At 35.5% G+C, this 21,683-nt stretch overlaps 1 protein-coding gene across 1 annotated transcript in view; it reads right to left on the reverse strand.

Annotated features, from left to right (window-relative positions):
- The window catches only part of LOC150095666 (two pore channel protein 1-like), a 355,100-nt gene that overhangs the window by 208,111 nt on the left and 125,306 nt on the right, over positions 1 to 21,683 (reverse strand). The window contains exons 6-7 of the mRNA XM_090409936.1: positions 15,154 to 15,242; positions 2,228 to 2,262 (exon numbers count right to left, since the gene is read on the reverse strand). Coding sequence (XP_090266062.1) covers positions 2,228 to 2,262; positions 15,154 to 15,242 — 124 coding nt within the window. The remainder of the gene's footprint in view (positions 1 to 2,227; positions 2,263 to 15,153; positions 15,243 to 21,683) is intronic.

Raw genomic sequence — 21,683 nt, forward strand, 5'->3', positions numbered from 1 at the left:
CTGCAGTCTAATTTTATTATTATTATTATTTTATTTCTAAAAATTTGTATACAGAGATTAGTGTAGCTTTTAGCTGTTATTATACAGGATTTTAATTTTAACTTGAAAGAGAGTATTAATAATTAGCTGACAATCAATATTAAGCATTTTTTAGATGCGAGTGTTTACATAGTCTTTATGATCTAGATTACAGAAGTGTATTATTTATATTTACAACAACATAATGAATTTGTGACTATGATATACCAAGAAGATGGGAAAGAACAGCCTAATCCAAAGCATTTAATGCTAGACTTTTAAGCATTACCTTACTTCACTCCTTCACTTGGTACTATACCATTGTTTATAATTTAGAGTAATATATCATTTGTATGGATCAGACTAATTCAGTTTGAACTATGAACTGCTGCAAATGTTTTACATTTGGCTTGTTCTACGATAACAAGCCAAAAGGCTATTTTACTGGCGACATAAGTTAAGTTTAAGGGAGAATAAATGTAGAATAAATCCCGTATTATTCTACAGCCGGGTACGAAACTCGGATCGAAATCCTAGAGTTTCATGCCGAAAAAACTATCGGCGAGCCCAAGTGTAAGTAATCACTTGGGTAGTACAACACCAGGGCAACTCTTTGCTCCGAGTTGCCCTGGTGTTGTACTACCCAAGTGATTACTTACACTTGGGCTCGCCGATAGTTTTTTCGGCATGAAACTCTAGGATTTCGATCCGAGTTTCGTACCCGGCTGTAGAATAATACAGGATTTACCATCTCCCTTAAACTATATATATGCTACATTAGCTCATGAACAGGGAGCTCATCTGTGATTCTTACTTGTAGATGGAAAATAAGAGCAATGACTGGAGTGTTTTAGCAAGGTTTGCCATAAAAAACACTACGTCAGTGAGCAGTCACGAGATCAGAGAGAAGCAACATATCATGTCTGCTAGGTTGAAATCTTACCAAAAAGAGAATAAAGAATTGCTGTTGTAAGTCAGACACCAACTAATCCACTGCTAGTTTAGTGGTTTACAATAAAGTGGATTTTAAATGGCACATGAGAATTTTTTTACATAGTGAAGTCATTTGCTCATTTTTATTCCTACCATAATGAGAAATTTCAATATTTGCCCATGGCTTTGAAATATTCATACCTTTGCTTATTCCTTTCTACTCCCAAACTTGCGACTTCCTTACATATTTTACAGCCAATGTTTTTATTTTCCACCAATAGCCATTCATTTTAGTTGCAAAAATCAGCTTTTTGGTCTAGAGTCCAACAGTCAAGCAGATCTTGTGTGTCTTTACTCGTCGTAGTTGTTGTTGTTGTAACAACCGTAGCAGCCACATGTTTTATCCCTCTAGTTTTGTATCACTGTCCATCAGGTCTGTTTTTGTCCTATCACTCCACTTACTATTCTCGAGCTTTAACTTTTTAGTTGTGGGAGCAGAAGAGAAAAATCGTTTTATTTTACTATCCATCATGTAAAACTGGTGAAACTTCCATGAAACGCATTAACACCTCACTCACCCACGTTTGTAAAAGTGCGACTCTACTTGCGTAGAGAATGTCTGCTTGTATACTTGTTCGCATAGAAGTTCTGCTTCTGGTAACTATCGTAACTTCCAGCCGACTATTGATTCTAATCGAAAGCTTCGATCTTTGACGTTCAGTGTCAACAACACAAGATGGCAGCACTAGATTGAATGAACCAAAGATGACCCTTGATTTAAGTCGTCAACGACCATAACTGAGAATTTAAAATGGAGGCAGTCCTAGTTTTGAAATACTTATAAAATATGTGTTTAGGGACCATTAAAGTCCTAAAAGTTGACCAGAACATGTTCCGGACCATTCCGGCTGAAAAAAAGCCCTGTATATATATATATTTTTTTTATCCCTTAAAACTATAATTATAACAGTTTTTCCTAAAACACAAATATTAAAAACAAATTATGTGAAAAAGCAAATACATGCAATTATCTATGTTCAAAACAGCAAGGAACAAAAACAGTAGCAATGATCATCATGCCTGAGCAATGGTGATCGCAGCAGTAACCTGCCACATCACAAGAACAACTGGCCCAAAATCAAAGATGGAACTAAGTGTTGGTTAGAAGATAGCAGTTTATTTATAAGTTTCTTATTACTTTAATGATATTGAAAATGTTAATAATTTTACTAACTTATTTTCTATAATAGAAATAAAATTCATTTATGAAACTTACTGGATCCTTTGGATTTGATGAAAAGAGATAAAATCCTTGAATAAAAAAAAAAAAAACACGAAAACATGAATTAGTCAAAAATGTAAATTAGAGAAAATAAATACATGACAGAATTTCATAATATATCACTGATATATCACTGAAAAATATATTACAAAAAAATCTGACTGAGAATACTAATAATATGTGAAATAATAATGAACAGCAGTTATAATAAAGGCATATAGTTCAAATGGGATCTGCAGATAATGAATCAACAATTTCTACAATAAAGATATAAATTTAAACTATTCAAGATTAATTTTAATTAACAATTCACTCCTTTCTATTAATACAAAATTACTGCCATCTTACTATTATTATTACGGGAAACTCCAAGGAGTCCTTAGACTCATCGAGGAAGGCCCTAACATCATGTCAAAAACAACTATTCAACATTCACACAGTATCTATCATACTTTTCCTTGAACTCATTCACAGTCATGGCATCCACAACAGACTCTGGCAACTTATTCCACTCATTTACCACTCTCCAAGTAAAAAATCTAGCTCTAACACCCTTGCCCAGTTTCCATGGATGGCCACTAGTCCTCCTACCACCAGTCCTGTTCTCAAAAATATCCTCTGAATTAATCTTATAGAAACCCTTCAGTAATTTGAATCTCAATCATATCACCCCTTTTCCACCTATCAACCAATTTCTGCAACCTACAAATCTTCACCCTGTTCTCATAAGGTTCATTCCATAGACCTGCTATCATCTTGGTCACTCGCTTCTGGATCCTCTCCACCTCCTCCCCATCAAGAAGAAACCCTGGTGTCCAAATCTGGGCACAGTAGTCAAGATGGGGTCTTATCAAGGTTCGATACAGAAGAATAATAACTTGCTTGTCAAAGTATTCTTCAGTAACCAAGTGATTTGATGAGCTGATTTAGCCACTTCTGCAATGTGCTCCCTAAACTTCAACTCCCTATCCACCAACACTCCCAAATCCCTGGCCTCGTCAATCTCCTGGAGTACAGTTCCACAATGTGGTATACTGCTGCTAATCTTTTCACCCCAAAATGCATAACTTTACATTTTGCCATATCAAATTGACATCCATTCTCCATAGCCCAGTCCTCCAATCTATCCAAATCATCCTGTAAAATTCTGACATCATGTGCATTCACTATTGCTCTACCCAACTTTGCATCATCAGCAAACAAATGAACAGTTCCTCTCATATCCTTTCCTATATCATTAATGAACATATTAAATAGTAGTGGTCCAAGAACAGAACCCTGTGGCACACCACTAGTCACAGGCCGTCTTTTGGACTCTACTCCTGAATAAACTACTCTCTGATATCTCTCCATCAACCACCCTCCTATCCATCTCACCAATCCTATATCCATCCCCATATGCTGCAGTTTACTGATTAGAATTCCATGTGGTATACTGTCAAAGGCCTTAGCAAGGTCCAGCAGTATTACTGTAAACCCATTACCCTTATCCAGTTCAGCCGTCACTGTGTTATAAAACGTGAGCAAGTTACTGAGGCATGATCTACCCTTCACAAAACCATGCTGTTCCCCATACAGTATCCCATTTTCATCTATCCATTCCTATATTTTTCTCTTGACTACTTTCTCCAAGACCCTTGAACGTGAGCAAGTTACTGAGGCATGATCTACCCTTCACAAAACCATGCTGTCCCCCATACAGTATCCCATTCTCATCTATCCATTCCTATATTTTTCTCTTGACTACTTTCTCCAAGACCTTGACAATGACTCCTGGTATGCTGATCGGTTGGTAATTTGCAACAGCAGTCTTGGCACCTCCTTTATGCAGTGGAACTATTTTCCCCCTCTTTCCACCCCCTCGGGACTAACCCAGATCTGAGACTCAAATTAAACAAAATGGTGAAGGGCACTGACAATTCTTTAGCCACTTCATGTACCATCCAATCCCACAGATGTATTCACATTAAGGCTTTGTAATAGGCTATCCTGTATAAGCTATTGGTTCCTTCATTCCTGCAATATCACCACCTGGATGATATACTCTTGCAAAGTGCTAGCTCAGTAATTCCACTAAATCAACTGATTCGGTTATCTCCCTACCATTTCATTCCTTAAAATCAATCTGCCATATACATTTTTTCTTTTACTTGCAGCATATCGAAAAAACTGTTTGGGATTCTCTTTAGTTTGCATGGCTAATTCCCTTCCATAATCCGCTTTTGCTTTTCTTACCACACACATTACCCTTCTGGCCTGTGCATTATACTGTTCGTGTGCCTGCACACGAAATCTTGTGTGTGGGGAGGGGGAGGTATCCAGCATTTTGTCAATTTCATAAGAACCATAGCAATGTTTCTTAATAGAGAATAAAAATATGGAAGAATTTTGATATCGCTTGTCTGGATCTGTGTTTTTGAAAACTTTCCACATTATTTTGGAAAGTTTACATTATTGTGGTGGAGACAGAGAGTTGTAGGGTAGGTGCCCTCCCTCGATGTGTCATCATGTGACACATCGAGGGAGGAATATAGTCAAGAATATGACTATATTCTTGAGAAGAGGTTATCACTATATCAAATAATATTAACTCTATAAGCTAGATTTAAGGGGATAAGCTTAGGTGATAGATGAATTCAACTGCAAGCTCACCACCCTACCTATTGGAGGCCCAAAATGAAAAAGTTCCATGTTTGGATGTTTGGTCTTTAAAGCATGGTTTTCAGATTATCCAACTCTTAGCCCATCCATGGTACTAATACACTATGGATTCACCAGCTCTTGTGAGTGAGATATATTTAAAAACAAAAACGTATTTTACGTTAAGAGGATAATAAATCCCGTATTATTTTATTTTACAGCCGGGTACATAGTGATGGAGCTTGCTCCACCTTTGACACAAGTTGCCTAGTGTTGTACTACCCAAGTGATGACTTACGTTTGGACTAGCAGATAGTTCTTCGGCATGAAACTTTTAGATTTCGATCTCCAAGTTTCGTACCCGGCTGTAAAATAAAATAATACTTAACTTAATTTATGTCGCCGAAAAAATAGCCTTTTGGCTCTTTAACGTAGTAATAATAATATATGGGTACACTGGTCTGGCAATTCGTTAGTAGGGGTATATGTAAGGTTTGGTTCACTTAAACCTTGATATTCCAGGGTCTACCTACTCACTGATGAGACCTCAATAAAGGTCGAAACCGGTCTGGGTAGTGACCTCTCCTCATAATGTAAAACAGTAATATATCTCCTAGGAGCTGCATTTTACATTATGAGAAAATATTAAGGATAGTGACGGAGCTTGCTCCACCTTTGACACAAGTTGCACTACCCACGTGATGACGTACGCTTGGACTCACCGATAGTTCTTCGGCATGAAACTCTTAGATTTCGATGGATTTCAATCTCCGAGTTTCGTACCCGGCTGTAAAATAAAATAATACGGGATTTATTATCCCCTTAACTTAATTTATGTTGCCGGAAAAATAGCCTTTTGGCTCTTTATCGTAAAAACTTATTTTGTTTTTTTATATAAATAAGTGGCTTCAAAATTCAATTGGAAACCTAGGATGAGGCACTAAAAACAGTAATGTTTTACTGTTTTCTTTTCAATAGTGAACTTTATTCTCTGATGAATGCTATTAATCCTTTTAGAAATATAAGTCCAGTTTCTGAGATTAGCCACACAGGAAACATCATGTCAGCAAATATACTAACATTCACTTTGAGAAAAGATGTTAAAAAACAATCATTTAAAATTAATTATATAGCACTTAGCTAAATTAGGATATACAGGGAAATTCTATGGTGGTACTCTGTATTTGTCTATAAATTTTTCTCATGCATATGAAATATCATATACATGAGAACAATATCATATACATGAGACAAATAGCTGGATGATTTCCAGAGGGAAATGACATTATTATTATTATTATTTTATTTTTGCTGATATTATCTATTACAGTTGCATATCGTATGCTCTTTTTAATTGCTTCGAATGGTCTCATTGTGTTTTTTCAGTGTTCTAATGTAGTCATGTCTAACAAAATATTAGAATCTATCAATAATTTATTAATATTACAATTCATGTCTCAATTAAATTCTACTAAGTATTATATCACAATGACAAGCAAGCCTCTGAGTTACTATTTAGTTAAACAGGGTGGTTCGTAAGTCATGATGAGGTTTAAACATTTAATAACTCTTTTATTTATTAATTATTTTTTATTATTTTTTTGTTATAATGAAATACAGAACATGGAGATTTTTTTATTAGTTACAAAAAAGTACTTATTTTAAACCCCTTCATGACTTATGGGCCACTGTGTATATTCAGAATTACTTCTGCTTCTTGACATTGGAAATGCTTTGATATATGCATGATTTCCAAGCATCTATTTCACTGCAAATTTATATTAGAGGATTTCCTTCAACAGCATGTTCTACTTTATAGAATCTAAAACTGTACTCATCATACGGTTTTTGCATGTTTGCATTAATGGGGAATTTGCTGTGCGCCCATGCACGCACGCAGAAATATTATATCTACAGAATTCAAGGGAGGAGATTTCTAATGGGGGGGGATTAGATTCTTAACAAAATTCTGGATGCAATTTATTTACTTATTTGTACTAATTCAGGCTGAAATAGAAGATTTAGTTAAGGAAGAGTTAATTCTGTTCAAACTGAAGTACGTCTAATGTTCATTTAATATGCTTACCATATATGTTTTCATTCTCTGAACTAAAGCTCTCTGTAAGATTAAAAGTATAGTATATTTTTTCTTATTTTAAATAACAATCCCATGAAATGCTGCAAACCTATAGCACATTGATACTCTAAGTAGCTATGGCAAGATAATATGCTCTAGAGATCAAACAAGAAATTTCTCAAGCCAGTTAGCCTGCAGGGAGGAGCAGGGTAGTGGTCTTTCACTGCAGGTAATGAAAATCATTTATCACCTAAAGCAGGGCTATCCAAAGCACTGTCCGTGGGCCGCATCTGGCCCACGCTGCGATTTTGTGCGGCCCACCTGTGGGTTTTGAGTTTCACGAGTTAAAAAAAATAAAATAACAATTTCAATAGAATGTGTATTAGATATTGTAATTCTATCACTAATCGATAATCTTGATATTGGTAATTTTATTTGGTGTTTTTAAATCACTATATACCCACGTTTTTCAAATATTAGATGTATCAAAGAAGCGTTCTTACACTGTTTGTTCTAACGTGAATGCGCCGGGCACTCAACGGGGAATGTGAGCGCGGGATCAGTGTTGTTGGTTTTTCCAGCTATTGAGGTTGTGTCACTGTTGTTCACCAAATTACTAGATACTCATTGTGATGTGGCCCTCGGATAAATATATTTTTTAATGCGGTCCTCGGATTACCTAAGGTTGGACAGCCCTGACCTAAATTGTATGTTAGAGATCAAAGACTATTGCAAAAGATGATGATTTTCCTTTTCTATGCGTGCATGCATGCATGTGTAACCAGATTTGTCCTTAGGAAATACTATTATTGATTTCAGATGACTCAAGTATTCAACTCAATACAAAGAAACTATCTTAATTATTTTGTTGAAGTCAGAAATTACTCCATGCATATCTCAATATGAATTCCCCTTGTGTGTTAGACTCAATGGCTTATTATGGCCAAGTAACTTGAAACCTGATGAAATGTTCTGATAGGGAAGTTAATCCGCTTTGCATTGTGTATTAAGGCTATCAATTTTGCATGTTCTTGCTGGTTTGCCTGTTTTGTGGGATGAAAAACCTAAATTTCTGCAAGGTAAAACCCTTCACCTCCATATGAGACTGGCTAACTCACCTTCAACTGAAAAGTTCTGATAATAAAGGTTCTTCACATTCTAGACAGAATTCAAACCTAGGTCTTTCCAACTAAAGGGGCATCATTGAAACTGACTTGGATATTTACCTACGCATATCCACATAAATAATTTAATCAATCAATTATTTATGGTAATTATGCACAACTCATTTAGTAAAAGTATATACACAAATCATTAAGCTGTAAATTATTAATTAATTCACTCACATACTTTCTTTCAATGTGAACTATACAATAAACAAAGATGGTTGTGCATTGAGCTCAATTAAAATGATGTTTTTCATAGCGAAGAAAAACATAGGCCAAGAAATAACATCACAATATTAAGTGGCACTTAATACATTCATATCGGAGCGCTCGTGACTCTCTCGCTGTCATCCAATCTAGGAAATTTTGTGCTTGTGTTTTGGTGGATGTGCCACATATCATGATGACTGTTCTTTGATTGTAACCAAATCAGCGTAGAGTGGAGAGGACTAACGTGTTTGTTTTAATATACAGGGTGTTCGGGATAAATTTGACATATTTATAATTAATTATATTTTTCCGTAAGTTACATGTATTAACACACACTTCTCTTCATTTAAAAGTTTGGACCCTTCTTCATTCATATACAAGATGTCAGAAAGGATGGATAGCTGGAACCCACCTGAATCATGGAAGAGAATAACTTGTATCATGATGATTCATGCCCGCCATCAAAATAAGGATATTACGACTGCTGCCCAATGCTCCCTGAATACAGTAAAAACAATCAGGCATGAACTAGAGACTTGCAATGGTGACTACGAGGATGTAGCAAGAAGAAAGATCCCTAGCAGACGATCTGATTGCGTTCATACAGCAGAATTCCTCGCAAATCTGCAGGAACAGGTGTTGAAGAACCCTGGCATTGGAATTCGGGCTTTGTTCGTGGAGTTGCTAACTGTAGTCAAGCCCTGGATAACAAGGGTAGCCAATGGTAGGCCGTATGTATGGCAGCAGGATTCGGCCCCTTGCCACACCTCTGGGAAAAGTCAAAAATGGTTGTCTGAAAATTTCTACGACTTCACCAGTCCAAATGTTTGGCCTCCAAACTCCCCAGACCTTAACCCCATGGATTATTTTCTATGGGGCGCAGTTGAAAAAGACACCAATCGCACTTCCAGTAATACAAAAGCCCAGTTAATGGATAAAATTAAAACAGTTTTTGCGGCCCTTCCCAGGGAGACTGTAGCATCAGCTTGTTCGAGGTTCCGAAGCAGAATTGAAGCTGTGATCGATGCTAATGGTGGTTATTTTGAGTAAATCTTGTTGATAGTATTGTAATTAACTCTGCCTGTAATGTTTTTTTGTCAATTCATTAAATTTAATAGATACAAAGAAGATTTTCTTTTTCCTTACGAAACTGTCAAATTTATCCCGAACACCCTGTATATTAGAAAACAATAATTAAGGACAATGCTATACTTGGTTAGTATATTTGAATTAATAAAAGGTGTAAATATGTGATCCATCATTAATAAGTCATGTGAGGATGAGAAATATGAATAGAAATACTTTCATTACTGTAAACGAATTATTAATAATCAGCATCTGTGATATTAGATGTGCATTTTATAAGCTGCTGGGTGAAGCAAATAGCATAATTAAAAAAAAAAAACTTTTTTTTTTTCCAATTATGGGAAAGAGATTTGTTTGCAAATATCAATAACTAACCAATAATAAACAGCTTTAATCCAATGAACTAATAATGTTGATAACGTGATTCATTTAGGCGTGGTAGGAATACATGTTGGTTGACAGAGAAGCAAATCATATTGTAAAATTTGTTGTGCTTGTTATGTGCATTTATTTCTCTGTTTCACTTATATTTTGCTTGGTTTTTCTAAGAATTTTCTTTTGTTTACTGAGGATCAGTGTGCATTTTTTTACACAGTAATAGGATACATAAATAATAATTTCTGATCATCATCGGAATTATTTACCCTTTTGTGAATCCTACGTTAATTACTTTTTTTTTTTTGTTAGTGGCTCTTCTGTCTAATGAGATATATCACATATGCTAGTATTTTGTTGTAGATCAAAGACTTTTTTATAATACACAGATGTATTCATTTTTATTCATGAATAGAAAAATTTTTACTACTTCTGTCATTTCCAAAGATCTGAATAAAAAGGTTCTTATATATACTATTAAAAATTCCAATCTCAACAGTCCGTGCAGTTAGCCTAGTGGCTGTGCACTTCCAACCATATGACTGGGGAAGGAGCATCCCAGGTTCGATTCCCATCAAAGACGTGAGGAATTTGAGGATCTTCCTCAGCCATAGCCAAGTTAACCAGTCTTGGGGGCGAGCAGTAGGGTTTTTTCCGCCAATTTATCTGGTGTTTTTCATCCCGCATCTACAGCCATAAATACCTAATCCCCATGAGGGGGGATCAACTCTCCCCAATAGGGATGGGGGAGAAAAAGGGAGGAAACTCCATACGAATAAATAAATAAATCTCAACAGATGCTATACGGCAGAAGCAAGAAAAACAAGTAGTTTTATTTTATCACTAAATACAGTATAAAGACATTTTACAGTCTTTGTTCAATATTTGGCAAGAACTACTGTAACTAGAGACAACTGGAATGACACTTCATAATGAAAAACACTTCCCTCCTCATCCTATGCATTATGCATGCATGTGAGCAAAACATAATAGCTAACTAAAAACATTTGTCCTAACATCCTTTTTCAAATTTTCCATTTCAGAAAATGTGTATAACAGCTGTTTATAATGCAGCCATTAGGTACAGAAAGCACAAAAATTTATAAAGCAAAAAAAAAAATCTTTGTATGAAATTATCAGTTTTTCTCAGTCATCTTTTCCTTTCCGAGAGAGAGAGAACAAAATAGTCCACCTTCTAGCAGTAGAGAGAATATTCAATAAACAGAAAAAACTCTTCCATGCAATATGAAGAAATTACAGTTCTTACAGTGTAACAGAGGCACATATATTAAAATAATTTTTTTTCTCTTCCAATCACTAATAGCAAGAATTTTCAACAGTTACTTTGCTTCCTCAGTTAAACAAATTCTTGAAAGAAATACTTTGAAAATATCAGTTATTAAGAGGCTGTATTGTCTGTACACTTCTGAATAAAACTTTTGTTTTACCCGAATTAATTTTATAGAAAGTTACAACCCATATTATTCTATAAGTTCGAATTTTCTATAATTTCTTTCTCTCTCTCTCTCTCTATATATATATACAGGTATCCCTTGCTTAGCACGATAATCAAATCCGCGTTAATTTGCTTAATGCGGATTTGATTATCGTGCCAAAATTAATTGCGGCAATCCCTTGATATACGCAGCAAGAGTTTTGATTAACACGCTTTCAACCCTGAGGAGCTCGCAGCTAATCTGACTGATACAAGCAAAATGTTTAATATAAATATTCTTACACAATTCAGAGTATAGCTTGGAGGTCATGAGTAGCTGTGCATTCGCATTAAGAGTGATATTCCGCACTGTTTTTTTGCTGTCAGTTTGGTTTAACACATGTTATGTAAAGGTTTGTGATATTTGACAGTAAACTGTATCTAAGAGATACCATGACCTCCGATGTCAGTATAGTATGGTTTAGTTTTTTTTTTTTTTTTTTTTTTTTTTTTTTTTATTCTTTGTTCAATAATTTTTAGATTGTGACTGAAAATAAATAAACCATGTATTACAATAAAAAGTCAGACTTATTAATCATACATGTCCTCTAGGAGATGTGCTTTACATTTATGGAAAATACTAAGGAAAGTGATCCGAAGCTTACTCCACCTTTACTATGAGTTGCCCATAAGGTTATTTATGCTTGCATCCACCGAAACTTTTAGTTTCTATATATTCGGCATGAAATTCTAGTAGTTTCTCTATTCGGCTTTGAAATAATGTTGGATTCAATATCCACTTAATTTGTACCATCATGTATTATAATTGCAGTATTTTTTTCTTTATGTTTTATTGCTTGTTTGCCGAAGTATGGAGAGTCATTTTGCTTGTTATCGTAGAATTTATTCCAATAAGAAAAAAAACTAAAACTGCTCAAACGACTCTTGATAACTTCTTTTGATAAAAAAAATTGCAGTAAATAATGTAGGTACAAGCGTTTATTAAACATTTACTTTGCATTCATTTTTTATCTTTCCTAAAAGAGTACCACATAAAACGAATTATTAATAAGTAATCGATCATGGACGAATTGTAATTTTTACTATTGATTATTAGATTTGATATACGTGGTAACAGTGAGGGATTAATTAACCCGTTAATCAAGGGATACCTGTATATATTTGTGTGCTAGCTGCCCTCTGCTGTTATTTTCTAGCGTTCCTCCACTGCTAGTCAAACAAATGCTGCAAAACAATATTACAAATTTCTTTACTTCTGTCAGGTTCTTATAGATTCTTTACTTCTATCAGGTTCTTAGAGATTTTTTTATTTCTATCTTGCAAATATTGCTGTCAACATCTATCTTTATCTATAAGTAAATAACTTCTTATAACTTCACTAAACACGTTCCTCACACTTTTCTTCAATATTTTCTTGCTCCTAAGATCTCTTAAAATTCTTGTGTCTAAAATCCTCAACGAACTAAAGAAATTAGTTTTAGTTTTGGAATTGCTCAGCTGCAATGTTAACAATGGTAAGCACTAGTATCAGTCACATATGCTCTAAATTACATCAATTCTTGAGCACTTTCATATTATTAATATTTCACAATACAACATATACTACAAAAATACATGTTATAAATAACTGATTAAAGCAATGGATATTTCTTTTGAATAAATGTTCAAGAAATATAACTATTCATTTGGCCAAATAGAAAACATCTCTCTCATCATCAAACATGTCTTTTAAGATTGATTAGTTGTTTAAATTTTGCCAAAGCTAATAAAGCTATGAGGCAAGTAAATTATGTTTGCAAATTGTGTACTCTTTGGTCAGTTTTCACATTGTGTGGACTGTTAACTCTGCAATCACTACATTCAATTAAACTAACTCATTTTTAATCGAATAGCTCTTAATTACTGTTCTTTTATTTTTGATAAGATGTATGATATCTTTAGTTAAACTATTGTGTAACATGCATCCAACTTAGTTTACATGACACATACATTTGCATTCGCTTTATTCATATTTTGCTTTGTTTTATATAGAAGATAAAATTCTGTATAACTTGTTGTCAGACTCAATTTCTTTTTTCCAAGATCAGCCTTTGTTTTTATAACTTATTTCAGCAGTAATATTTTCGTTATTGTCTTTCACTAGCAACTAGAAAACTCATTTCCATCAAATATATGTTTAGAAAAATGAGCCTTATAAGATATTTTACTTAGGGAAGTATTCAACAAAAAATTACTGACTACAGAAATAGGAACAACTTTAACACATTATGCTCATTGACCTATTGCAGACAAGGAGCTTGCATATAACCTCTCATCAAAGTTCTAAATTTCTGTTAGGGAAAACCATGCCATCTTTGTATGATACCAGCTATGTTTACCTTCAGTTGAAAAGACTAATAACATGAACACATATTATGAAAGGGAAAAAAAAAAAGCTATTACAAGCCTTATCACACCCATATGATAAGGCTTGCAAGCAAACATTGTTCATGGAGCATATCCAAGCATCCTGTATGCTCCCCTGGCCACCTAATTCTAATAATTTGAATCATATTAAACATTTTGTTCGGCACTGACCTCCAAGGCATTATTCTGTCTAGTTAGTCCAGAATATCCCAGGATACTTTCTGTGGTCTGATGGAGCCTGTGAGAGGATATAAAATTATTTAACACTATGAAAACTTTTAAAGTAATTTCATAGAATGTGAAACCATCTTGCTCTCAATACAGTATATCTATCTATTATCTATCCTAATTTAAATGAGAGCTGTAGCTGTTGGTAGACTTGATTAAGCTCAATCTGCACGAAACATTATCCTATCATGTCCTTCAATACAAGTTCTAACGCTAAGAGAAACCAAACAATCCAACAACCAAATATTTCAGCATAATCTTTAGTCACCATAATAATTTTCATCATAATAACAAAAGCCATATATCTGATGAGAAATAAAACAACCTTGATTTCTGCAATATTGTCAGTCACAGTGTTTACAGATTTACCTTTGAGACTTGCTATGTTTCAAATCCCAAAGACTCAAGGAACCAGAATTTTACATAGTATAATTTATACAGCAGATAAATTCAAGCCAGTTGGTATGAGGAAATTTCTTTAGCAACTATTAAATGTCAGCAAAAACTAATTTTTGTGTCAGCATTGTCATCTAATGGCTTAGGTCTGGTATACATATAACAAAACTGATCTGGATAGCCATTTTTTATGAAATTTGAATCTGTCATCCTTAATTCTTATTAAACTTATCAATATATATGCATGAGTGAAAAAAACCATTATGGCATTGAGATAACCACTTGCACCCATCTTAGCATTGACTCCATAAGACCACAGAAAGTGTCCTGGAGTATTCTGGACCAACTAGACAGAATAATGTCTTGCAGGTCAGTAGCCAAACAAAATGTTTAATATAATTCAAATTATTAGAATTAGGTGGCGAGGGGAGCATACAGTATGCTTGGATATGCTCTAAGAACAATGTTTGCTCAATGCAAGCTTTATGATATGGGTGTTGTCATGCTGGAAGAGTCCAGATCCATCAGGCCACATGGTCATCATGTTGGGCAATACCTGGTTTGAAAGAATCCCATGTAAGAATTAATGATCAAGGTGTGTTTTAACAAAGATGAAAGGCCCTAGCGATGTTTATGAGAGCAATCTCTATACCAGGATACTATCACAACTATCTTGTTTCCAGCCAACTGTGCAGTCTGGTTGGTCAGACACAGGCTGGATAAAGGAAGTCTTTAGGTGACAGGTAGCCATAATAATTTGGCTGGTGAGCTAATTTTAATTCTGGTTTAAATGTTTACAATTAAGATGCAAAAAAAAGTAAGCAAGCAACAAATATCCATATAATTTTCAATTTAGTAGTTATTCTAGTTGAGAACTTACCTAAAACAGAGAACGTGAGCATAAAAAACAACAGCAGCGATAACATATCTAATATAGGAGGTAGAGACTGAAGCATTTGACGTATGACTCTAAAAAAAAAGTAAGAACTATAATTTGTTAAAAGTCATGATTCTATCACATAAAGAAAACTGAATTTCAAATAATTATTATTTTGAGAGTTTTTTAATGGTTTCTCACACCACGATAGGTAAAAGAAAAAAAAATATTATTACCAATATTTTAAATCCAGTTAGCGATGCATTCTCAAGATTAGAGTAGTCACAGTGTGATCATAAAGATACACAATACAAAAATGACAGGGAAAAGTCTTCATGTTAGTGTCCTTATATCCAGACTGCACCCTCTAGATGCTATTAAGTGTGCCTGGTTTTTTTTGGTGGATGATAACAGTCCAAAATCTTGTTCGTTTCTTCCAGCAAAATTTCATAAAAATTGAGCTATTTAATCACAGACTAAGAAAGCTGTATTTCTTACGCTATCTATACACAGTAACAGTTACCTAAATATTAATTCTCATCACCATCCTGCATAGAAATATGACATAATAAAACACTAATACAGGGGGCTAAAGCCATATACTCTGATGATATAATACTCCAAAATGACTGAGAACATATTTTAAACAGAAAATGTTATATTCAGGCAAAAGGAGTAGCTATAATATTCAACACTAAATACAAGAGTAATCTTCTTGAAGCAGGCAATATCAAGCATGTGGGCAAATATCAGAATGGGGAACTGGACAATAAGATCTATTTGTGCCTATGGTCCCACAGAAGGTTCTACTGTGGAAAAAGAAATGGAAGAAGTTTTTGAGGCATTAGAGAAGAATATAACACAATGAAAAATGAAAGTTGGTTGTTGTTGGATATCTAAATAACAGAGTAGGAAATGATTACTTCATCATCATCATCATCAAATTCCTGCCATGTACCCTCAAGGGGTGTACAGGATATGACAGTACTACATGAAAAAATTACATCATTACTAACTTCCTATCTACAATTTTCCTCCAAATCAGTCTGTTACTTGTCAAGACTCCAACATTATCAGATCTTATATTTCTATCGTCTAAGGCACTTTGTACTGTATCAATCCACCTATATCTGGGTCTTCCTCTGGGTCGTTTTCCTGCCAACCTGGCAGAGAACACTTGTTTTGCTAATCTTTCCTCTCCCATTCTATTTAAGTGACCATACCATCTGAGATTAGCTCTGCTAACGCATTCCTGGATGCTGACAATGTCAAGTTCTTTCCTAATATCCTCATTTTTAATATGATATTGCCATTGATGCCATCTGTTCACGCCTCTAATCTTTCTCAGGACTCTCATATCTGCGGTCTCTAGTCTTTGATCAAGTGTTTTACTTCTGACCCAGCTCTCAGATCCATAACTTAAAATTGGTTTGAACACAGTCTTGTATACAGCTAATTTAGTGTTCCGACTAATTTCTTTCTTATTCCATATGAATTTATTCAATTGACTTCCCACGATACCAGCCCTGCTGATTCTGTTGTCTATTTCTATATTTAGTTTACCATCTTCAGTAAAAATTGTGCCTAAGTAGCTGAAATATTTCACTTGTTCCACAGGTTCTCCATTCACAACACAGTTGACATTTTCAATGATTCTGCCTATTTTCATTGTCTTTGTCTTTTTATTGCTGACCTTCATACCATATCTATTACAACAGCTATTCAATTTAGTCAGAGAATCTTGCAGGCTTGTAGCGGATTTATTTAGAAGTATAACATCATCCGCATAAAGCAAAGAGCTGACATTAACATCTCCAATTTTGATATCAGGTTTAATACCACATTCCTTCATAATGTGATCCATATAGATAATGAATAACAGAGGGGATAATGTACATCCTTGTCTCACACCAGATTTAACATTAAACCATCTTCCTGTACTTCCTTCAATTCTAACTGCTGACTCACAACTCAAATAAAGACTAAGTATCGCTTGATATAATGCCCCATTGACACCATATAACTGCAGCGTATTGAATAGCTTCTCTCTTGGCACCATGTCATATGCCTTTTCCAAATCGACAAAACTTAAATACAGATCTTTGTTATATTCCCATGCTTTCTCGACTATTTGTCGTAAAGTGAAGATCTGATCCTGACAGCCTCTATTTGGCCTGAATCCAGCTTGTTCTTCACCAAGCTTTTCTTCCACAATTCTTCTCAACCATTTCTCAAGTATACTTGCATAGATCTTGCCAGGAACACTCAGTAGGGAAATACCTCTGTAATTCTCACATTCAGCTTTATTTCCCTTTTTATATATGGGTACTATGAGAGCTCTACTCCAATCATCGGGAATTCGTCCCTCTGTCCAGGCTTTCTGAACTATGCAGTGCAGCCACTGTAAGACTCTTATACCACCATACTTCAGCATTTCTGGTCAAATATCATCTACTCCTGCTGCCTTTCCACATTTCAAGCCTTTGATGGCCTTTTCTACTTCAAGTATGGATATGTATTCCTGACTGCATGCCTGGTCAGTGTTTTTTATCACTGTGCTGTCATCACTGCTTGTTTCATTTAGCAGTTTTTCAAAGTAATTACTCCATACTTCAAGGATTTCTTTTTCTCCTGTTTTCATTTCACCTTTATCATCTCTAATTCCTTTTACAGCACTCTTTCCTCCATTCCTAAGCTTCTTCAACAACCTCCAGAATATTTTGCCACCTTCTTGATATTTATTTTCTATATTCTTGCCAAAGTCCTCCCATGACTTTTTTTAGCTAGTTTTACACACTGTTTAGCTTTCTTACATTTGTCTCTGTATTCTGTAAGAGTAAAAGCTGACTTATTTGCCAGGAACTTTTGATATGCTTTCTTCTTTTCCTTCACTGCCTCTTTAACTTCCTGTGTCCACCAGGGTGTTCTGATTTTTTTATCTTTGCACACAACCTCACCGCATGCCTCTCTGGCAGAATCAATCAATGTTTTCTTCAGAGTTTGCCACTGAATCTCCAAGGTTTGATTCCTGTTCTCAAACTCTTTCATTTTCTTTTCAATAATATTTCTGTATTTTAGTCTACAGTTTACATCTGAGAGCTGCTCAACTTTTATTCGCTTTAAAACTTTCTTACATGTTATTCTTTTCAATATGAAATTCAATTTTATCCTGCTCAAGACTAAATAGTGATCGCTTCCAATTTCAAATCCTCTGTACACTCTGGTGTCCTGCACCAGGGAGAAAACATCACTATCAACAATAACATAGTCAATGAGACTTTTCTTATTCCTAGCCTCTTCTCTCCATGTGAATTTGTGCACATTTTTATGTTGGAACATGGTGTTAGTAATAACCAGTCCATGTCCTGAGCAGAAATCCAACAGATATTTGCCATTATTATTAGCTTTGCTCTTTTCTCCAAATTTTCCCAAAATATTTTTGTATGTCTCACAATCATTTCCTACTCTACTATTTAGATCCCCAACAAGGACCAACTTTTCCTTTTTCATTGTGTCAGTTGCTTTTTCTAAAGCCTCAAAAAATTCCTCCACTTCTACCTTAGTAGAACCTTCTGTGGGACCATAGGCACAAATAAGTCTCATTGTCCAGTTCCCCATTCTAATATTTGCCCACATTACTCTACTTGAGACTGACTGCCATTCAAGAAGATTAGCCTCGTATTTTGTGTTGAATACTATGGCTACTCCTTCTTTTCCTTGATTGTTATTGCCTGAATATAACATTTTGTATTTATTGCTCAGAAAGATCTCACCAGTTTTGGTCTTTTTTGTTTCAGTCACCCCTATTATGTGGATCTGGTACTTATCTAATTCCTCAGCTAGCTCCATTTCTTTGCCATTCAGGCTTCTTACGTTGATAGTACCGATCTTTAACTCTGGTGATGTTGAGTTGGGGTTTGTTTTCAGATTTGTTCCAGTAGCTGACTTTTCACTGTTCGCCCTGGTTCCCTGGCGAAAACATCGGGGGCCTTGTTTAACCGGGCGACGCCCCAGCCGGCATGAAATTTTGTCATGTTGTACCATCATTTTTTATTTTGGTTTAACCAATAAGAATACAATTTGGTCGGCTAAATCCCAAATTGCCAGCCCATCCTCGTTCGTTCAGTATCAAAGTAGATACCCAACAGGGTGCACCACGAGAAGGTGAGGATTGGACATTAGGTCAGAAGCCCTGGTCGGTTCTCCGCATTCCTTTAAAGGCTATGTGGAGGTCTCCTCTCAGTTATACAGCTTTGACCCTAACATACAGAAATGTTTTGGGAAAAACTGGAGAAAAGAGCAAAGCAAATAACAGTAATTCCTTGCTGGATTTCTGTTCAGGAGATGAACTAGTTATTTCTAACACCATGTTCCAACATAAAATTGTGCACATATTCACATGGAGAGAAGATGCAAGAAATAAGAAGTCTAATTGATTATGTTATAGTTGACAGCAATGTTTTCCAACTGGATCAAGTGCTATTGATGATAGAGAAAGAGTTATGTCCATACAAGGTAGAGATGCAAGAGGGAAATAGGGCCAGTGGTTTTGAGGCAGTATGGTGTGAGATAGAGGTGAATAGAATCAAATACTTGGTGGGATGTTGTTATAGACCTGGTAATGTGGATGGTGGTGATAGTGAAATGTATAGTCAAATAAGCCAAGCAAATAAGAAAAGGGCGATCATTATGGGTGATTTTAATTATGGCAATATAGACTGGAATGAAGAGATAGCAACTGGAAGTAAAGAAAATTAGTTTCTTGAGTTTTTGAGGGATAACTACCTCAGGCAGTATGTAACAGAGGGCACACGAGGATTAAGGGTCTTGGATTTGGTCATCTCATCGGAGGATGTAATTATCAATGAGGTGTCAAATCATCCACCAATTGGTGAAAGTGACCATGAGGTGATTACCTGGGTGGTTGCCAGCAGTGCAAGGACCCCTGTGAAAAAAAAGGGTATATGTGGAACTACAAGAGGGGGGGGGGGTGATTATGAAGAGCTCAGGAGACAGCTTGCAGGTGTAGCATGGAATGAGGAGTTAGCTGGAAAAGAGATCAATGCAGCTTGGGGGATTTTCAAAAACTATTTAGTAGATGCAATGTCTAAATTGTATACCATGGGTGAGAAGGTTAAATAAGGTAGGTGTGAGATGGATGAATAAAGATATTAAGCATGCAATACAGAGAAAAAGGGCATTGTGGAGGCAATGCCCTTTTTCCAGCAAAAGAAAGAATGATTATGGAAGGATGACAATGATTGGAGGAAATGGTATAAAGACAGCTGTTGCAGAATGTGTGGTGGAGATACTTAATGAGCAGTTCATAAAGATCTTTCAATCTTGTGAATGTGATTTCATGGAGAGATTAAGAGCAGTTGATGATGGGGAGGAGAGAGTGACTGTAAGTGAGCAAGAGGTGTTTGGGGAGTTGAGTAAACTAGATGTAAATAAGGCTGTGGGACTTAATAATATATCACTGCGTATTCTGAAGGAATGTGCCAGAGAGTTGACACCTACCTTGACATATTTTTTTAATACAAGTCTTGCACTTGGTCAAATTCCTAAAGAATTGAAGGAGGGCAAGATTGTGCCATTTCATAAAGGAGGTGATCGAACTCAAGCATCAAACTATAGGCCTATCTGTGTGTCAGGTGTTGTGGTTAAGTTGTTGGAGAAGCTTGTGAGAACTAGGATCCAGAGTTGGGTTGACAACAATGGTATAATCTTTGATGGACAGCATGGATTTGCTAAAGGGAGGTCGTGTTTTAGTAATCTACTTACTTATTACAATAAAGTGACTGCTTCCTTGGACAGAGGAGAAGGATACACAGTAATATACTTGGATTTCGCAAAAGCTTTTGATAGAGTACCTCATGATAAGTTGACATCAAACTAGAGCAGATAGGGTTGGATATTAGATTAGTGCATTGGATTGGAGACTGGCTATCTGATAGGTATCAACAAGTTGTGTATGGGGGTGCAATATCCAGGAAAAGGAAAGTCACTAGTGGAGTGCCTCAGGAGTCTGTTTCAGGGCCATTACTATTTAACTTGTATATTAATGATATTGGTGAAGATTTGGATGGAGATATTCAGTTGTTTGCAGATGATGCAAAGTTGGGACGAACCATAAAGAGTAGTAAAGATGTTGTGGCCTTGCAAGAAGACTTGAATAAATTGAGTGATTGGGCAAGCAAATGGGGATGTGAGTTCAATGTTGCAAAATGTAAGGTTTTAAAATTTGGAAAACAAAGATGGGATGCAGAATTTATGCTTGGTGAGAATATATTGTTGGAAGTAGAGGAAATAAGAGATCGTGGTGAGAGTGGATAAGGATCTAAAATTAAGGGGACACATTGCCAAAATTGTGAAGACAACACAAAGACTTCCGGGAATGATGCGGAGGACACTGACATGTAGAAGTAGGGAGATTCTTGTTCCATTGTATAAGGCTTTGATTAGGCCACACATGGACTATTGTGCCCAGATTTGGTCACCTGGTTTTCAGAAGGATGAAGAGATGTTGGAAA

Source organism: Typopeltis vanoorti, chromosome 20, assembly GCF_054136105.1.
Source record: "Typopeltis vanoorti isolate ZY-2024b chromosome 20, IOZ_Tvanoo_1.0, whole genome shotgun sequence".
NCBI classification, from domain to species: Eukaryota; Metazoa; Arthropoda; class Arachnida; order Uropygi; family Thelyphonidae; genus Typopeltis; species Typopeltis vanoorti.